Here is an 18,417-nt window from a genome sequence, read left to right as displayed (position 1 = left end):
GCGCCGTAATAACTGACAAAATGCGAAGGCATCCCGTGGGGTGATTGTCTGCATGGCACAATATTCACCAGCGTTGCGGTGTGCTGGTGCACCGGTCAGCTGAAGCAATATGTTTTAATTTATTTCCATGTGAGGACAGCATGCCAGTGTCAGTGCTTCACACTGTACTTATGCAACTTAATATCCTGCAAGCCAGTAAAGGTGTTCCTGAGCTATGACTTGCGAGCACAGATATCTGACCAATTGCACGTTGCAGGGGGACACGCGCACCTCGCAGCTCACAGCTTTGTTCTGTGATTTTTATTTAATGTATGTATTATGTGTTTTTCTTGCATGTGTCTGATGTCTGTGTTTTAATTTGACACCTTGTGTGCACTGTCACGTCCAGCTGACAGTCTGCAGTCAGCTGACAGGTGCTGTATGTCCACAGCAAAGCATATGAGCAAAGCACCTGGACTCCAGGACCTTCAGCCACAGCTGACAATGTTGGATTCATGGTGTGTGTGTGTTGGTGGGGGGACAACACACTCCACAAGCAATTTGTGTTGGGGGGATGACACACTCCACACGACATTTGGGGGGGTGCTTGGCCTTTTCTTAGTGTGCAGCGAGTGGTGGTAGATGTTTGTGTGCAACACCTGCAATTTGGCCGACACCTGCCGAGAGGGGGATGAATGAGCACGAGCAGGGCATTCGCTGTCTTTCAGACACTTGTGTGCGCAAATGGTTGTAGCAACAGGTGTACGGGGCATTTGAGGTAGCTCTGATTTTTCATGAATGCCATGTAATCACTCCTTTGTGCGCTAGTCTGCTTCAATCATGTTACGTGTGAAGGGGCCCTTAACAGCGATCACCATCACTTGCCATCATGCTCATGTCGACCCTGTGATCGCAGCTGCAGCTTCCTCTGCCACACTTGCCGGTGTCCCACACCTAGTAGCCTAGCATGGCACAACACAGCAGCACAAACCATAAACATGACCATTTCCACACCTTCAGCAGAGGAGACATGCTTTATTTAAGTTCTCCTGGCCACACAAATGTGAAGGATAGAATCTGTGGTTAGATCAACTTTTGTTTTTTGAAGACCGTTCCTATGCTGTGCTCTGCTTCCACCCTACAGTCTGTCGCAGGGGCACTTAATAATAATAATAATAATAGTAATAATAAAAAAAAATTAAAACGTCCCACTTTCATCCTCAAAATGTTATCTTTGGGAAAACTGTCCACCTAATAACTTTCACAAGTGCTGTTGCTGCATCCTCTCAAAGCACACCTGTTTACCCCTTTTGACCATCAAAGTTGACAAAAACAAAGATTTTGAGCTTTAAAAAAAAATTAGTTTTTTCCATTCATTTGAATGATGGGTCTAAGTGGTCGTTGCCCCACATGATGTCATCAAAATCCACATATCCCACAAGTTCACGTTTGAGTGTTTATCAGCGGCGGGTGAAATCAGGCTAAATTCCTCATGTTTATGACTTAATTTCTCAGGGCACATGGCACCAAAAATAAAACACAATACATCAGTATTTTCATTAGTCTTTATATATGTAGAATAGTTTGCACTTTTTCCGTTTCATTTACCACTGATATGCAATTTAAGCTTTTGCATTTCTGACTGCCTCACATTTTTCCACGCAGTGTGCCTTTGCAATTCAGGGGTACAACTAGACCTGAAAACGATTCTAGGGATACCCTGGACTTCTTGAAGTGGAGAATGCTTCCAGCCATGTTCATAATATTGTATTACATTCAGTCAATAGTAGTTTTGTCCATTTAAATGTGCCATTTATTTTCTTGTATTCCCTCCTTTGTTTCCATGCCAGCTCAGTGTGGGACAGCTATTAACAGCACTCTGACCCCTTCTGAGCCTGACCCACAGGAGGGGGATATTGAATGTCCAGGTGTGGCCAGTTCTATCAGAAGCTGTTAAATGTTGTGTTGGTGCTCTGTTGACTGTTTCCATGATGGTATTTGTTTCATTCTAGCTAAAGATGCACTGATTGTTTTCTTCATTCTTGAAGCTGAAACTGATATGGCTATTAATGTGGTAAATGTGCAAGAAAGACTGAGTTATGAGATGTTGAACATTGTGCATGTGTAAAAGACAAAGTACACAGAGTTTCCCCTTTGAGCTCTCAACCTTGTTCTTCTGTGGTTGGGCATCTTTCTTTTTAATCAGAAGTTTCTAGGACGTACTGACGCTCAATGATCGGTCCCGTGTCCGAGCTTGGTTGATCTCCAAAGTCCAGTTCACTTGACTAATATGGGCGCTCGTTGACGGGCCCAGGTATAGTACAGTTTACTCTGCCTGGGCTGACTTGGAGAGGCAATCTGGGACACTCTTTTGGACTTGAGCATGGTATACTTGTAGTGTGATCATTAACAGTCCCAGAGCACAGATCTCAGACACCTTGACATTGATGCGGCTGGTGCATTTAGCAATTACTACTCTTTAGAGATGGGCCTGACTCTGTCCTATATTGGTGTCTGACATCATTCACTCTTGATAGTGGATTGCCAGCCCAGTCCACATATTGATACATGTTCTAGTCCTCAGCTTGTGCTGGATCATGAACCTGCTGTAACATAATGAGTTGCATCACCGTCCATCCAGATTCCATTCCACATCCTACCATTAACCTGCAGGAATGTCAGTGAGTCTGTTGCTGCAGAACAAACTGCAAATAACATTCACTGTTGACTTGACTAAAATGTCTTTTTGTTCAGAAATAGTTTGGTGGTGACCCAATCATTTGAACGCTGGATTGTGATGCTGACATTACAGGTTTGTTTCCTGATCACATCCAAGTTCCCAACTGACAATTTAAGATCTCAGTATCGTACTGTCTCCATCAGTGCAAACTTTGAACTGGGGAGGTAGAGAAACTCACACCTTGGGCCATTCCGGAAATAAGCTTAGTGCTTTATTTATCCCACCTTAAAATATAAAGAACTTTACCTTATTTTTGTCTGGTCATGGTGTCTTGTCATGGTGGGGTAGGGTAATTATTACCTTTGTTCCTGTGTCAGTAAAGATTCCTACACCTTTTATCTTGCTCCGTAAAACAGTCCATCCATCGAAATTGTCTGTTATATTCATCCTGTGTGAGTAATATCCTGTGGAAAAGGAGATTTCTACCATTTATCTCATGGATGCACAGAAAGATGCATTTGAGAGGAGTGATGGCAATCTGGCCTAGAGTGAGTACACTCTGAACATGCTCCACAGTGATTTGTTGACATCAGTGCATCTTTATTTAGCTTTGTCTTATTTGTTTGTACTTTCCCTGTCTTGATATATATATTTATTATATGGCTATGATGCCTCACGCACTCTGATTGGCTGATTTCCGGTCCGATATTTTCCCATGGCAATCGGTCCGGGTCGCGTCTCACGTTCGTTACAAACCAGAAAGCTAAAAACATGATTCGAAAAACCATGTCAGACATGAACATACTCCATAAATATCTAAACAGCATCAGAAAAAGCACACAGATTGAAATCTTAACAGCTAACCTGACCATCTTTTAAGGATGTTCTTCATGAAGGTGAATTGAACTGGTCTGACGACGAGCCCAAAACCGTAGCTTTCATGTTTGGGCAATACCATAAATTTGCATGTTTTTATTGAAAAATATAATATATCGTAGCCATATAAATAAACTATTTATTAACTTCGCTTGTTTGGTCTGTACGGGAATATCAGACCTTGGTGTTTTTCGCATAGACCTTGCTAAACGCTCGGTCCGTATGGTCAACACTTCAGTCTGTTTTCCTGTACAGACCTCGTGCTTGGTTAATAATCCTTTTATATTCATTCATTCATTCCCATATGACCGTCATTCATGTATCACACACAGATCAAATGCTTAATGCATCTAGAAACTAGAATTTTTTTTTTTTTTTTTTTTTTGAGACAACAAACCGTGCTGTCATTGATAGTTGTTTCTCCTTGTTTTGGCATTGCCAAGAAAATTGCTTTTGTAGCTTTCTGTGTCAGTCATTTATGTTGCTCTGTAAAGATGGCCATACACTACATGATGATACAAAGCGATGGTGCCACATCAATGTAAGGAAATGCTGCATCAAGGCAACACAGAAGCAGCATAAGCAGTACTGTGTTTGCCTCTATCCCTCTGGTTGATGCAGAGCGCTGTATTGAGAGAGTAACAGCCATTTAAAAAAAAAAAATAAAAAAAAAATTGAGCACTAAGAATGGTACTGTGCATGCACAAAATTGTTTTTTTTTTTTTTCCTACGTTTGATTACTTTTGTGCGCATGACAAGCATGTCCTGCACACAAAATGTCTCAGTTGAGTGCACACAGAGAATGACAGAAAATGACACCCTGGGTGAGAGATGTTGTTTGTTATTGGGTGTTTATGTGGATAATAATAATAATAAAAAAAAATCCCCACTGAATTTCATTTGTAGACAGAATTGATTTTGTGTGTATGTGCGTGCACTGTATGCCCTTTTATGAATGCCTCTGCTTGTAATAACATTGAGTAACACCACGCAGTATATGTTATGATGTGATGTATGAAATACAGCACCAGAGGTTTTGCACCTACATTAACTGTTGTTGTGCTCTGAACTCACCAACATGCACATTCATAATGCAGATACGCTATACATGCTGCAATATGGCATGTTTTTCCTCTACAATCCTGGTGTAAGCACATTTTCAATTGCATCATCATGTCGTATGTGGCTAGCTTGAAACTGATTATTCCATGTCCGTCCACTCTGAAAGAAATTAGGAATAAGGTGCCTCAGAGGTGATTGTGTGTGTTTGTGTGTGTGTGTGTGTGTGTGTGCGCGCGCGCGCTTTGAAACAGGAACAACACCTGGCAGTGGTCCACAAGCTTCAAGCACTTATAATCATGTTGACAACAAAATGGGTAAGGCAAGATTTTAATCCTTTTTCCATTAGCTGCATATAAAGTTGTGATTTAATCAATCAATTCGAGTAGCCACTACGTGTTTCTGGTTCAGTTTTAATTTCCGGAATGAGTATGGTAAATGTTTAAATTTTCCTCTTAATTTTAAGCTTTTATTCAGTAATGGTAAGTCCCTTCAGCTTGTCCTGTGTTTCAGTTGGGGTTGCCACAGGAGATCCGCGGTGAATTTGTGTTGATTTGGCATGTGTGTTTTTTTTTTTTTTTTAATATGCAACTCCACGCTACATGGAGAATGGCCTTAAACTCTGTGCAAATAATTACACAGTTGCATTAAATAACACAACAATAAAAGGCTATCAGCCAGGATTAGTTTTGATGTCGTTTTTCACCTATCCTTTTTGCGGCATTTGACACAAACCTTCAGGCTCTCATTCCAACTAGCTATGCCGCACCTCTTTGATGTACACCACACTATAGAGGTTTCATTAGGCTTTTTCACTGTCTTAAGGCACTCTGACACCTGCATGAATTTGATCCCCGCACTGGCATGCAATTTGGCTTGCCAGTGAGTAAACTCATTGTAAACTGTGTGTGAGCTCCGACTGCGTGCCAGTGCGCAAAGAAAATTTTGAAGTGTTCAAAACTTCTGGCACGAATTAATTTCATGAACTAGTTGTGAACATTGCGCAACCTGTTAGAAAACAATGTGCGTCATTGCGCACAGCGCATCTGAACTGTTATGATGATGTTACGTCTATAATAAACATAATTTTACAGATACATCATCTAAGTCAGAAGAAGGAATGAAAATGCAACAGTTTTACCAATCCATTACAATATATATTATAAATAATTACCTTTGAGACAAGATTCCAAATGCATTCTCCACTGCACGACAGACGAGACAAGCTGCAGCTGTAGAAAATTTCTCTGTGATTCTGGGAAAAATGAGAAAATGGTTTCATCAGCCAAGTTCTGAGAGCAAATTTGTCAACGGTTACAAAATTATTATTTTATATAGCGTGGAATAAAGCGCGCCATCCAGCGGGACAAAGCGGGTCACATTGACACGACAAATTGTGTGGCAGTGCGGGGATCAAGTTTGTGCAAGTGTCATGGTACCTTTGCTCTACTTTGTCTCTTCCTCTGCTGTCTTCCTTGTTATGTTTAGTCTGCTGCATTCTATAACACCCTTCACGGGTCCAAGTTCACATTTGGCAGTTTACTCCCTCTTGTCCATCGGACACATTTTCTTAGTTTTTTCTATTTTGGCATGTTGCATGAGTTATTTATTTGCAGTGTTGTCTTGACAGGGTGTCTTTAAAATTTGTCTAATGCATCTGGTTTGGAAGATAATCAATTTTATCTTAATTTTGTTCATCTTCCATGCATCATTCATGTATGAAGGCTGGTTTTAGCAGCACCTTTTACCCAGATTTTGGTTTGTTGATAGATATTCTGGATCTTATTTGGTTTCATGAATACCCCCCTCGCATGGCCATTGCACAGTACATGTCACACAGTCTGATTGTTTCACCTTCTTTGGAAACTGTAGCACCCAAAACTGACAGTCTGGATTCCTTGCTCATTCTTTTTATGGATGAACCTTTAATATACCCCGGTGTTTGCCAGTTAGTCAGTTTGTCATCACCCCTGTCAATGATGAGCAGGAATGGTCCCAATTAGAGCTGCAAGATATGGAGAGAAACTAATATTGCATAAAATGTGATGATGATAATTGATCCAGTCAGTCAGAGAGTGTGCAAAATGTCAGTGTCTTCAGCTGTAAATACTATGGCCTTTAGAGATTGCCTGCAGAGCCTTTTGCACTTCTCCTTAGTGGTGTGAATATTGATTTTTGTAGTTGCATACATTCTGAGCTTCAAAAAACAAAAGTTGTGCCAAGCTGATGCTTAAAGTTGTGCTGCTTCTCAAATTTCACAAAAGCAAAAGTCAGTAAAGTGCCTGTCAAATAATTGCGGACTGTTGTGCTGCTAGCTGACTTTTCAGTTCCTGGAAAGGAACACACCGAGGTAACTTAGCCAGGAACTTTGCATCGTAACTCTTGTGAATCATCTTGAAATGCTGCTCCAAATTCCCTTTCATCGGTAAAGCCACACTTGCATAGCAGATAAGACAAATGGATTTGTCATTGGAATAAATGGAAAAAAAATTATCCTCCTCCCACTCTGAATGAAAGTAAGTTTGTTGTTTTTTCTCCTCCCCATCCTCCATCCTAGAAGAGGGCCCTCTTCTTCTGTGGTGTTTAACGCCAGCCGGCATCCTTACTGGTGCATTGCTGCCACCTTCTGCATCAGTCTGTTATAGCAGCACTGTCAATTACAGCACCAGTGTCATGCGATCGACTGGTTGGGCACGCCAGCCAATAACGCATTCCCAGAGTATTAGATTTCATGGAAAAGTGTAACTTTTTTTTACAGGTGACAAATTTTGTCACATTTTAACAAAAATTAGTATGCTTTATTTTCAGACAAAGCCTCAGTGTTCTACCCATGTGGCTGATACTTCAAAATGTTCATCTGTAAAACCCAAGTGAAATTGGTAGTGCATCTGCTAAATAGGGAATGTAACCATAACCAGACCTGCACATAACTGGTGCTGGTGCATGCTCAAAATAAAAGCTGAGCTGTAGAAAACACTGAGGGAAGCACTTTCCCACAATCTGTTATCGCTTTCTTCCTGAGAAGCACTTCGGTCTGTTTTCTGCTGCACTGCATTTATTATTAGCATACATGAGCACCAGTTATGTGTATGTCTAATCTATGATCTCAGCCTTGCTATGATGTATCAAAACCAAATTTTGGTACATGTGCTCGGTATGTGTATACCTGTGCTCACATCCCCCACCCCATTCAGTGTTTGATGTGACTCAGTTTAACAATGTATTTCAAGTTTCATGTAAGCTACAGCTATTTTTATTTGTTGATCTTCCCCAGCTGGTTTGGCGCCTCAGGAGCCACAGGGTCGGCTCTTGGGCCACTACCCCTCGCTTCCTCCTGGGTACCAGAATACCACAACTCCACAAAATACCATACAGCCTTATACCCAAGCACCTCAGTCATACCACCAGGTGAGAGGAGAGAGAGCCAACTGTGTGCTGCCCAATATTTTCATATTCCATATATGCAGAATGATTTGGCTAATGCAAAATCGAATTTTGTTTGCCAAAGGTTTTTTTGATTGTTTGTTTTTAATTATCATTGTGGTCAGGATGGCCTAAACTTGATGCAGAATCATTTTCCTGAAATTTTAAAAGCTATTTTGTCATTCATACAAAGTAAATTACTCATTTAAAACTAGTATTTGTTTAAGAGGAGTAAGCCTTTACTTTTGAAAATACCATTTAGGCAGAAATTACTCAAAAGCATGAATATGTTGTAAATGGTTTAAATCAGGGTTTCAAACCAGAGTCCTCCCCCATTGAGGAGATTTTATATTTATATATGGTATTTTACACATTTTAATTTGTTTATGCCGTTTGAAAAACAAAAAGTCAGTCAGGCTTCTCATTGTAAAACATTCTAAAATTACCTTCCTTAAACTCAAAGCATATCTGTACAACTTGAGGAAGAGGATTTTCTTAAAAAGACCCAAAAGTTTAGCTACAATTTGCCAGAAGGTACATCTGAAATGCAGGCCTAGGTTTGATGTTTTGGTTAAAGAAAACCTTCCTCTATACCACTTCATTGTGAAGCTGTATAACTGGGGATACAAAATGCAAAAAATGCACTATGCACAATTTCTCCAATCACAGCCACAGAAGCCTGTAACTTCTCCTGGGTTGTCTTGGTGGCTTTCCTCATTCTTTTCCTTCTTGCACAGTCACTCAGTTTTTGAGAACTGTCTACTCCACACAGCTTTACCACAGAGTGCCATACTGTTTGTATTTCTTCATAACTGATACAAATAAAGTCCAAGACATATTCAGTGACTTGGAAATGTTCATGTGTCCATCCCCTGACTCTTCTGAAGGAAACTGGCAATAAAACTGATTATTCACAGGTATTATACCAAAAGGGCCCATTACTTATGCTTTTATATTTTTTTATTAATTACCTCCGCCAAGGAGGTTATGTTTTCAGTCACTTTTGTTTGTTTGCCTGTCTGTCAGCAGGATAACTCAAAGTTTTGAACGGATTTTAATGAAATTTTGTGGTGTAGTTGGAAATGACAAGAGGTACAAGTGATTTAAAATTTAGTGGTGATCTGGATCACGATCCGGATCCCGATGCTAACACGTTAGCATATCTATGGCATTTTCAATGTTAAAAGTTAGCATTAAGCAGTTGCAGCTGTCATCACGTTCGAGTGCATTTGTTTTCAAATTGTAATATTTCTTAAATTTATTTTTGTTTATATATTAATAATCTAATGATTATTATATACAATTTTAGAGAAAGAGACAAAAAGAAATAGATCACTGTGCCAAGGAGAGAATCTCTTTAGGGTCAGTGACCCTATGGCCTTGTTTAGAGAAGTGTTTCATAAATGTTAAAAATTCATATATTTACAGTTTAGTTGAATAATAAATTTTGTCTTATTTGTTTTTGTCTATAAGCGCATGCAATATCAGTATCAGTGCTCAGATGACAGTAGCTTCTGGGAAAGGTGCAAGTTGTCTGTTTTCTGAGGTTCACCAGCAAGCATATTTCTGGCTCCTTCGTAACCCATGGTGCGTTCATAAAGCAGAAACGGAAAAATAGTATTAAATTCATACCCTGAAACACGACTGCATTATACTGGTACTATACTATATAGTGCAAAATCCCAAAAAAGCTTCCCCAATGCACTTCACACAGGTAAGGTCTCATCTTACCAACTCCCCTGAGCAAACACATAGGCGACAGTGGTAAGGAAAAACTCACCACTCTGGTTGATTCTTTCATTTGTTTGTCCAGTCAATATAGATTTTTTTTTTTTTTTTTTTTTTTTTCTCTCTCTCTCTTTTTTGAACCAGGTTAGTACCATTGCTATCTAGATCTCTTTTACCAGGGAGGCCTGGACAATTATAAAGTTTCCAATCCACCCAACCAGCATGTCTTTAGATGTGGAAGGAAGCCAGAGCACCCAGAGAAAACCCACGCAAACACAGGGAGAACATGCAAACTCCACACAGAAAGGCCACAAGTGGAAATTGATCCCACGACCTTCTTGCTGTGAGGCAACAGTGCTAACCACCAAGCCACTGTGCTGTCCAAGTCTTGTGTCCACATCACAGCTTTACCTTTGAGATCGCGAACAGAGCTGTCTGCCATTGTCATCCACCGTCACTATCTCGCCAACTCTTTGTGGTCACACGCCTCCAAAATCGGACAAACTTCTTCACGAGACTAACCAGCTCCCGCCATAATTTTCCACTGCAGGGAACACCCGTTATAGCAACGCATCTGTTTTTTTTTTTTGTTTGTTTGTTTTTTTTCTTCTTTTTAATACAATAAACAAACCTTAAAAATTATTACAGAATAAAGCACATTAGCCAGGTGCTGCTAAGTGAAAATCGTCACTGTGTTCATGCTGCCAGAGGTGTGGTTGTCTCTTTCTCTTTCTTGCAGCAGGGAGAATTGTTGCTCCATTTGAGGCAGCCTGCATTCAGGCATCATTTGGTTTACTGTAGTGACATGCTGGGCTGTCCTTGTCAGACTGACACTTAATTGCTCCTTTTTGACTGACTGTTAATATTGTCCACTTGTTTTGACAGTTCTCATGAAGCCAATTTTACTTTGGTTTAAAAAATAAATACAATTCCAATTAAATAAGTCATTAAGGTTTAGGAGCGTGCCCTTTGCCACTTCAGCCACACAAAGGAACTGCCCTTAGTCCATCCCAACTTCCAGAAACCGGGTATCTGTCTCTGCATTCACACTTCACAGAACACATATTTTGAATAGGTAGCAAAATAATTTGCTTGTCAGTCTTTTCACAAAGTTTCTGTTTTTGGTAGTCTTGACAACTTATCTGTGGGCTGATCTGATCATTTCACAAGCATATTGGTAGTGATATTTTTGGCGATATGAAAGACTTTATTTTAAAGAATAAACACAATGAATAAAAGCACTGTGGCTGTTGGAAATGGTGTCATTAAGTAGTTTGTCCAGCAGAGGGTGCTCCAACTAAATGGTTTACAATTCTGTCAAGCACAGTTGGGACCGCATCACTCCTTGGTCACATATCAGAGACAGGTGCAAAGCCACCAGCTTCTGTTAATTTTCAGTCAGAGTGGTTGTTTTACAGTGAGAAAAGATAAGTTTATCGCTATGTCGCCATCTAGTTGGGGCCAAAATAGATGAGGCCAGTTTTACAGAAATGCTGAGCAACCTGGCACAGCATCTGTCGATCTGATTGAAGGCAGCATAACATATGTGCATTGGTTGTCATTTTTTTCAGTTATTTATAATAAAGGTCATGTTTAAACTGTAAAATGAGCATCAGTTAAATTGCTTTGTCATGTGTTTGATAATGGAATGTTGGGAGTCCTTGCTATTTTTATGCTTTTATTAGCTCATTCTTGTCTCTTCTCCTAGCCAACTGGAGGCCCTGGACCAGCCCAACTGAGCCCATCCCTGGCAGCCATGAGCCTCCAATCCAGCACCCCGGAGGCCCTTAGAGTGGTCAACTTGCTGCAGGAGAGGAACTTGCTGCCTCCAACTGCCATCCCTGCTCCAAAACCCTGTCTTCCTCAGGACCTACAGAAGGTCAACTGCAACCCTGAGTAAGCTGCCTGGGATTAACAAGAAGCATTTCCTTTACATTTTTATAGCTGTTTTTTCATTTTTTGACTCATCTTTGGTAGTTGGGATGAAATTCTGTGCCTCTTTTCATTTAACAGGATGTATACAGTATGTATTCCTGTTAATGTATTCAAACAGAACACACACTATGAACATGATCAACTTTATAAGTGAAGCTTTGTCAGTTATTGTCCAGTTCCTGCAAAATTTTCCATGTCACCCTCTCAGATTTTGTCTAAACTCAAATGCGGTCTGATTTCATCCTGTGACACTTATTCTACACAAATGCAGATAAGAATGCTTTCGCTTTCCATCTGAATCCTGATGGAAAGCCTTGTATTCACCCATTCAAACAAACACACTCACACCAGTGTCAGGGTGCTGCCGTGCAAGGCGCTCACACCAGGAGCAAATTGGGGATTAAGGGCCTTGCCCAAGGGCTCTTAGTTTTTTTTTGTTTGTTTGTTTGTTTTTTAATTCATTTATTTGTAAAGGGACCATGTACAATAAAGGACATAAATGTTTTCATTTGATGCATTGAGTTAGCTTAAAGCTAATGTGCATCTGCAGTCCCTTGGCAGGTCACAATTAAAACATAAATAATAAAACTTCACAAAAAACATAAGCTCAAAGCTGCAGAGCTGTAAATCACCCACACAGACATATACACTCACATCCACAAGTGTGGATTTTAGTGATTATTTTTCTCAGTCAGATTGGAGTTTGAACCGAGGATCCTCTGGTCTAAAGTTCAATGCGTAATCATTAGACCATCACCTCTCCAACATTTTGGATACAGTCTGTGGACATAACCAGCACAGCTCACTGAAATGTTAGTGACTTATGAAACCAAATACACTTGTATGTACAACCCCTGGCAAAAATTATGGAATCACCGGCCTCGGACGATGTTCATTCAGTTGTTTAATTTTGTAAGATAAAGCAGATCACAGACATGACACAAAACTAAAGTCATTTCAAATGGCAACTTTCTGGCTTTAAGAAACACTATAAGAAATCAGGAAAAAAAATTGTGGCAGTCAGTAACGGTTACTTTTTTAGACCAAGCAGAGGGAAAAAAATATGGACTCACTCAATTCTGAAGAAAAAAATATGGAATCATGAAAAACAAAAGAACGCTCCAACACATCACTAGTATTTTGTTGCACCACAGCTGGCTTTTATAACAGCTTGCAGTCTCTGAGGCATGGACTTAATGAGTGACAAACAGTACTCTTCATCAATCTGGCTCCAACTTTCTCTGATTGCTGTTGCCAGATCAGCTTTGCAGGTTGGAGCCTTGTCATGGACCATTTTCTTCAACTTCCACCAAAGATTTTCAATTGGATTAAGAGCCGGACTATTTGCAGGCCATGACATTGACCCTATGTGTCTTTTTGCAAGGAATGTTTTCACAGTTTTTGCTCTATGGCAAGATGCATTATCATCTTGAAAAATGATTTCATCATCCCCAAACATCCTTTCAATTGATGGGATAAGAAAAGAGTCCAAAATATCAACGTAAACTTGTGCATTTATTGATGATGTAATGACAGCCATCTCCCCAGTGCCTTTACCTGACATGCAGCCCCATATCATCAATGACTGTGGAAATTTACATGTTCTCTTCGTGCAGTCATCTTTATAAATCTCATTGGAACGGCACCAAACAAAAGTTCCAGCATCATCACCTTGCCCAGTGCAGATTTGAGATTCATCACTGAATATGACTTTCATCCAGTCATCCACAGTCCACGATTGCTTTTCCTTAGCCCATTGTAACCTTGTTTTTTTCTGTTTATGTCTTAATGATGGCTTTCGTTTAGCTTTTCTGTATGTAAATCCCATTTCCTTTAGGCGGTTTCTTACAGTTCGGTCACAGACGTTGACTCCAGTTTCCTCCAGTTTCCTCCCATTCTTTCCTCATTTGTTTTGTTGTGCATTTTCGATTTTTGAAACATATTGCTTTGTTTTCTGTCGACGCTTTGATGTCTTCCTTGGTCTACCAGTATGTTTGCCTTTAACAACATGTTGTTTGTATTGGTCCAGAGTTTAGACACTGCTGACTGTGAACAACCAACATCTTTTGCAACATTGCGTGATGATTTACCCTCTTTTAAGAGTTTGATAATCCTCTCCTTTGTTTCAATTGACATCTCTCGTGTTGGAGCCATGATTCATGTCAGTCCACTTGGTGCAACAGCTCTCCAAGGTGTGATCACTCCTTTTTAGGTGCAGACTAATGAGCAGATCTGATTTGATGCAGGTGTTAGTTTTGGGGATGAAAATTTACAGGGTGATTCCATTATTTTTTTCCTCAGAATTGAGTGAGTCCATATTTTTTTCCCTCTGTTTGGTCTAAAAAAGTAACCGTTACTGACTGCCACAATTAATTTTCCTGATTTCTTATAGTGTTTCTTAAAGCCAGAAAGTTGCCATTTGAAATGACTTTAGTTTGGTGTCATGTCTGTGATCTGCTTTTTTTCTACAAAATTAAACAACTGAATGAACATCCTCTGAGGCCGGTGATTCCATAATTTTTGCCAGGGGTTGTATAATTGGATTGTGTATTCTGCGTACAGTTCTGTGCACCAGATAGTCGCGCGTGTACCGTATGGTTTAATCCAAATACATGTATTTAGACACCCCAGTATGTGTGCGCACAAAATTTATTAGAGTCCAAGGTGACAGTCTTAAGTTAGTTGTTTGCTTTTGCATAACCTGCAGATTTTATATCAGAAGCCCCCACGGACATATATTTTAGAGGCCTGTTGCAGTTTACATCCTGTGATTTGTGTTTGTGTGTCCAGGGTTTTCCGCTGTACGCTGACCAGCATCCCTCAGAACCAGTCTCTTCTCAGTAAAGCCAAGATGCCACTGGGCCTCCTGCTGCACCCTTTTAAAGACCTCTCGGTAGCGTAGCATTAACTGCTCCTAAGTAGATTAGTAGTTCTTTGGTCACACTCGTGACTTGAGTCGTGAACGTACATGCATCTTATAAAGATAGCCTGATACCACGTTTTCCCTGGACAGATAGCAATGCCGAATAAGGCTACCAGAGTGTTAGCTACACCTGAGGTCTGAAGTCTAGTAATTGGGTATATCTGTACAAATTAAAAGTAATATAATCTGTAGTGGCTTTGAACAGAGTTTATTTTATTCAGATACTGTTTGAAAGGCACCAAGTTTAGTTTTTCAACACACATGGCAGGGGATGTTGAAATGTTACTTAAGGTAAGTTCCAATGCCATGTATTTTCCCCCATATCAGAAAAGCTTCTTGATGGCTGTAGCTGAGGGCTCATTCATTGTTTTGATGCCATGGTCATTGGCCATTATTTTGTATCAGAAATCAGCAGCAGTGTCAACAGGTAACACACTTTTCAGCCCAGTTCTACAACAGTGAGTGTCTTTTTAGAATGTCACAGAGGCTCATTATTAGGCTTATATAGGCTTATTATTATTTTATAACCCCAAATGTCTGTGTGAGGAGCATCTCTGGCTGCCTCTAGGTTGCAAAGATTGTGGAGAGAGTAGATGTGCAACATATGAGAATAACACTAAGCTGATTCACATTTTAAAACCATTAGAGTTTTATCAGTAAGGTGTAAAAATTCTCTCAATCCTTTGCTGGAATCAAGCTGTGAGTTGTTTCATTGTGCCACAAAGCACACTTGGTGGGTCATCAACTTCCAAGTTTCAACTTGTGATGTTTTGCATATTTTGGTCTATCTGTTCCAACTTATAAGTGGTGCGTCATATTTTGTAACCGCTCATTTATGATTGACTAGTACTGTTGAAATATCAAGCATTCACTTTACACCTTTGCCAAAACTGATAAGTTGCCATTTGGACAACACCATGAAAGACTTTATTTACCTGCAGGCATTTGTCACACAGGAGTCTGTTTTGTTTTATGCTTCACTTTTGCAGCAACTTCCTGTGGTAACATCCAGCACCATTGTAAGGTGTCGATCATGCAGAACCTACATCAACCCTTTTGTCTCTTTCCTCGACCAGAGGAGGTGGAAGTGTAACCTATGCTACCGGGTAAATGATGGTAAGATACATACAACATATTCAGTGTGTATTCATTTTCTGTATCTGGTAACTCCATTCGAGGGTCATCGGGCCAGAGGCAGGGTACACCCTGGACTGCAGGGGCACATATAGATGGACAAAAACATTCACATTCTTGCATGCACACCTGCGATCAGTTTAAAGTTTCCAGTTCACCTAACCCACATATCTTTTGAACTGGGGGAAGCCGGACCCAAAGGGAATCCACTCGTTCAAATATGGAAAGAACATTCAAACTCCATACTGAAAGGACCAGGCAGGAATCAATCCCGAGACCTTCTTGCTGTGGGGCAGCAGTGCTAACCACTAAGCCACCATGTTGCCCATATATCCAATTTTGTTCTATTTATAAATTTTTTTTTGGGGGGGGGGTGTTTGGTGGCTTATTTACATTTTGATGCCAAGAATGCGAGAAGTTAGGACAGACCCCTCGCCCCGTGTATTATGTGGCAAGTTGAAATAACAAGTTGGTCTGATTCAATTTATGTAGGTGGGCCTTTTATCATTAGAAATATCATTAAATGATTCAGGGCATGTTGTCAGATCCAGTTGGGTACATAATTATTTGGAAAATGACATAATTTTTGAAAGTTTTCACCTGTATGCCATCAGTCAAGTAGAAATTAAACAATCAAGATGTGATTGCAGTGTAGGCTTTCACCTTTACTTCAAAGGGATTCATAAAAAAAAGTCTCATTTTTATACATACATTGGTCTGCTGATGGTTTTCAAAGTTAGCTGAAAAGCTAATCTGCTAACGCAAACGTTAGCTTCTCTAATTAACAGGTTAGCAGAACTGTGGCCACCACTGTGTGTTCGCAGTGCTTTGCACCTTATCATAAACCCTCTGTATTTGCCTTCATTAAGGCCTCTCTTGATTGTTGGCTTTGATGCCTCCTCCAGAGTTGATGATGGGGTGTTCAGCATAATGATGACCACTTTCACTTGCATTAGATGTCAGTATTAGCTACCAAATGCAGATTCAACACTCATAATCAACTGTAGATCATTTATCAGTTTAATTTGCAGTAGAGCAATGAGGGAGCAGACTCCACCTGGCCATGAAACTGCTTGTCAAAGAGTGAATGACAACATGAACTCAGTGTGAGGTTGCTTGTTGTTGATCTGTCTCTTATTGTGGAATGTGTGGCACATTATGAAGTGCTAAATACCCCAGCACTAGACCTCATTTAATAGTACAGATGCAAACCTGTACAAAGTACAAATGTGGGAAAATTCCACACTAAACTTTAGAAACTTGTTCAGCGCCAGAACACAGTGTATTTTTGAAAGGATTATGTAATACAGCAATGACTGGGACTGCCAACTTTTTTTTTTTCCTGTGTTGCTGTCCTCAACTTCAAATAGATTTATACCATGGTCAGTAAGAATTCCATGTCTAACTGGCGTGCATTATTTTCGTGTATACGCACACGTAGTTCGACAAGTTAAGTCACTGTTATAATCACTCTGATCTGGTCGTCACCATAGCAACGCACAAATCAGTTGGCACAGATCAGCTGTGTTTTGACAAGTGAATGACAGAAACGCGATAAAACATGGATTTCCAAGTGAATTTTAATATTGTTGGCCAACATAAAACGTTTGAGGAATGGAAAGAGGAGAGCAAACGAGAAGAACAGCAAAAGCAATGGCGTAAAGATTTAACATCGGACGAACTGCACAAGATTGAAGACGGGAAAGAAGAAGAGAACAGTTGTATCCTTGCGGGTGGCCGAGCGCTCTGCATCCAAACAACGAGCATAGTTTCTGGACCTGTTTGCCAGAGTTTGTCACAACTCAATACAGCAGAGAGGGGGGCGGTGTGAGTGGCCCTCTGCGGCGCAAGCCCGCAGACACGGTAAGCGCATCGGAGACAAAACATAAAATAGTCTCAAATACTCACACATTTTTATCACGTTCTGTTAACTTAAATATGCACTTCCGCTTCGCGTCGTGGTGTTTCAGACTCTGCGTTGTGCCTTCAAACTGTATAATGCACGGCTTCTCGTTGTTTAATCCTTACTTGTACCATGGATTCTACATTTAAACCAGACACTAATGTTGCAATAAACAGTGGTTGCCATGTCCACTCATTGTTTTAAATGTTTTGAAGAACTTTTTAAAAAAATGCTGATGTCATTTTTGAAAAGTCCTATTTAATTTGTGGATTTTTGTTGTTGTAACAACAGTGTTGTTTTTCTTTTGTATTGGGGTTGGGGGAGGGCTCGGGGTCCAATACTAAATTTCTCACAAAATTCTAAGATGTATAAAACTCTGTCAGTTTGTATGTTATTTCAGTGAGGAGAAATATTATACACCTATGCATTCCTAGATCATCAATACTTGATCACTGCCTTTGTCTCAACAAATCATTTCCACCTCCGTCCTTTCATAAACACTTCTGCCTTATAGATGGCACACTTTGTTGTACGATGACCTAATGGGATGGATGTGTGTTGTTAGTTCCCGAGGAGTTCATGTACAATCCAGTCAGCAGATCATACGGCGAGCCACATAAAAGACCTGAAATCCAGAACGCCACGATCGAGTTCATTGCTCCTTCAGAATATATGGTAGGACTCTGCAAACTCTTGTCACTGTGTTCCTGCCATGTTTTTGAACAGTTATGTGCAGAGTTTTGTTTAAAATGAATAGCTCATGTTAGCAAAAGCATG

At 40.2% G+C, this 18,417-nt stretch overlaps 1 protein-coding gene across 2 annotated transcripts in view; it reads left to right on the top strand.

The window, feature by feature from the left end:
• Positions 1 to 18,417, top strand: part of sec24a (SEC24 homolog A, COPII coat complex component) — a 54,982-nt gene that overhangs the window by 15,617 nt on the left and 20,948 nt on the right. The window contains exons 4-10 of one of the 2 annotated variants that reach the window (XM_034177955.1): positions 1,830 to 1,907; positions 4,849 to 4,911; positions 7,869 to 8,002; positions 11,454 to 11,641; positions 14,471 to 14,573; positions 15,593 to 15,719; positions 18,206 to 18,315. In XM_034177955.1, coding sequence (XP_034033846.1) covers positions 1,830 to 1,907; positions 4,849 to 4,911; positions 7,869 to 8,002; positions 11,454 to 11,641; positions 14,471 to 14,573; positions 15,593 to 15,719; positions 18,206 to 18,315 — 803 coding nt within the window. The remainder of the gene's footprint in view (positions 1 to 1,829; positions 1,908 to 4,848; positions 4,912 to 7,868; positions 8,003 to 11,453; positions 11,642 to 14,470; positions 14,574 to 15,592; positions 15,720 to 18,205; positions 18,316 to 18,417) is intronic. The other variant, XM_034177956.1, reaches the window with a different exon arrangement.

This window comes from Thalassophryne amazonica, chromosome 9 (assembly GCF_902500255.1).
Source record: "Thalassophryne amazonica chromosome 9, fThaAma1.1, whole genome shotgun sequence".
In the NCBI taxonomy this organism is placed as follows: Eukaryota; Metazoa; Chordata; class Actinopteri; order Batrachoidiformes; family Batrachoididae; genus Thalassophryne; species Thalassophryne amazonica.
The sequence above is the reverse complement of the archived record's forward strand: the minus strand, read 5'-3'. Positions and strand labels throughout refer to the sequence as shown.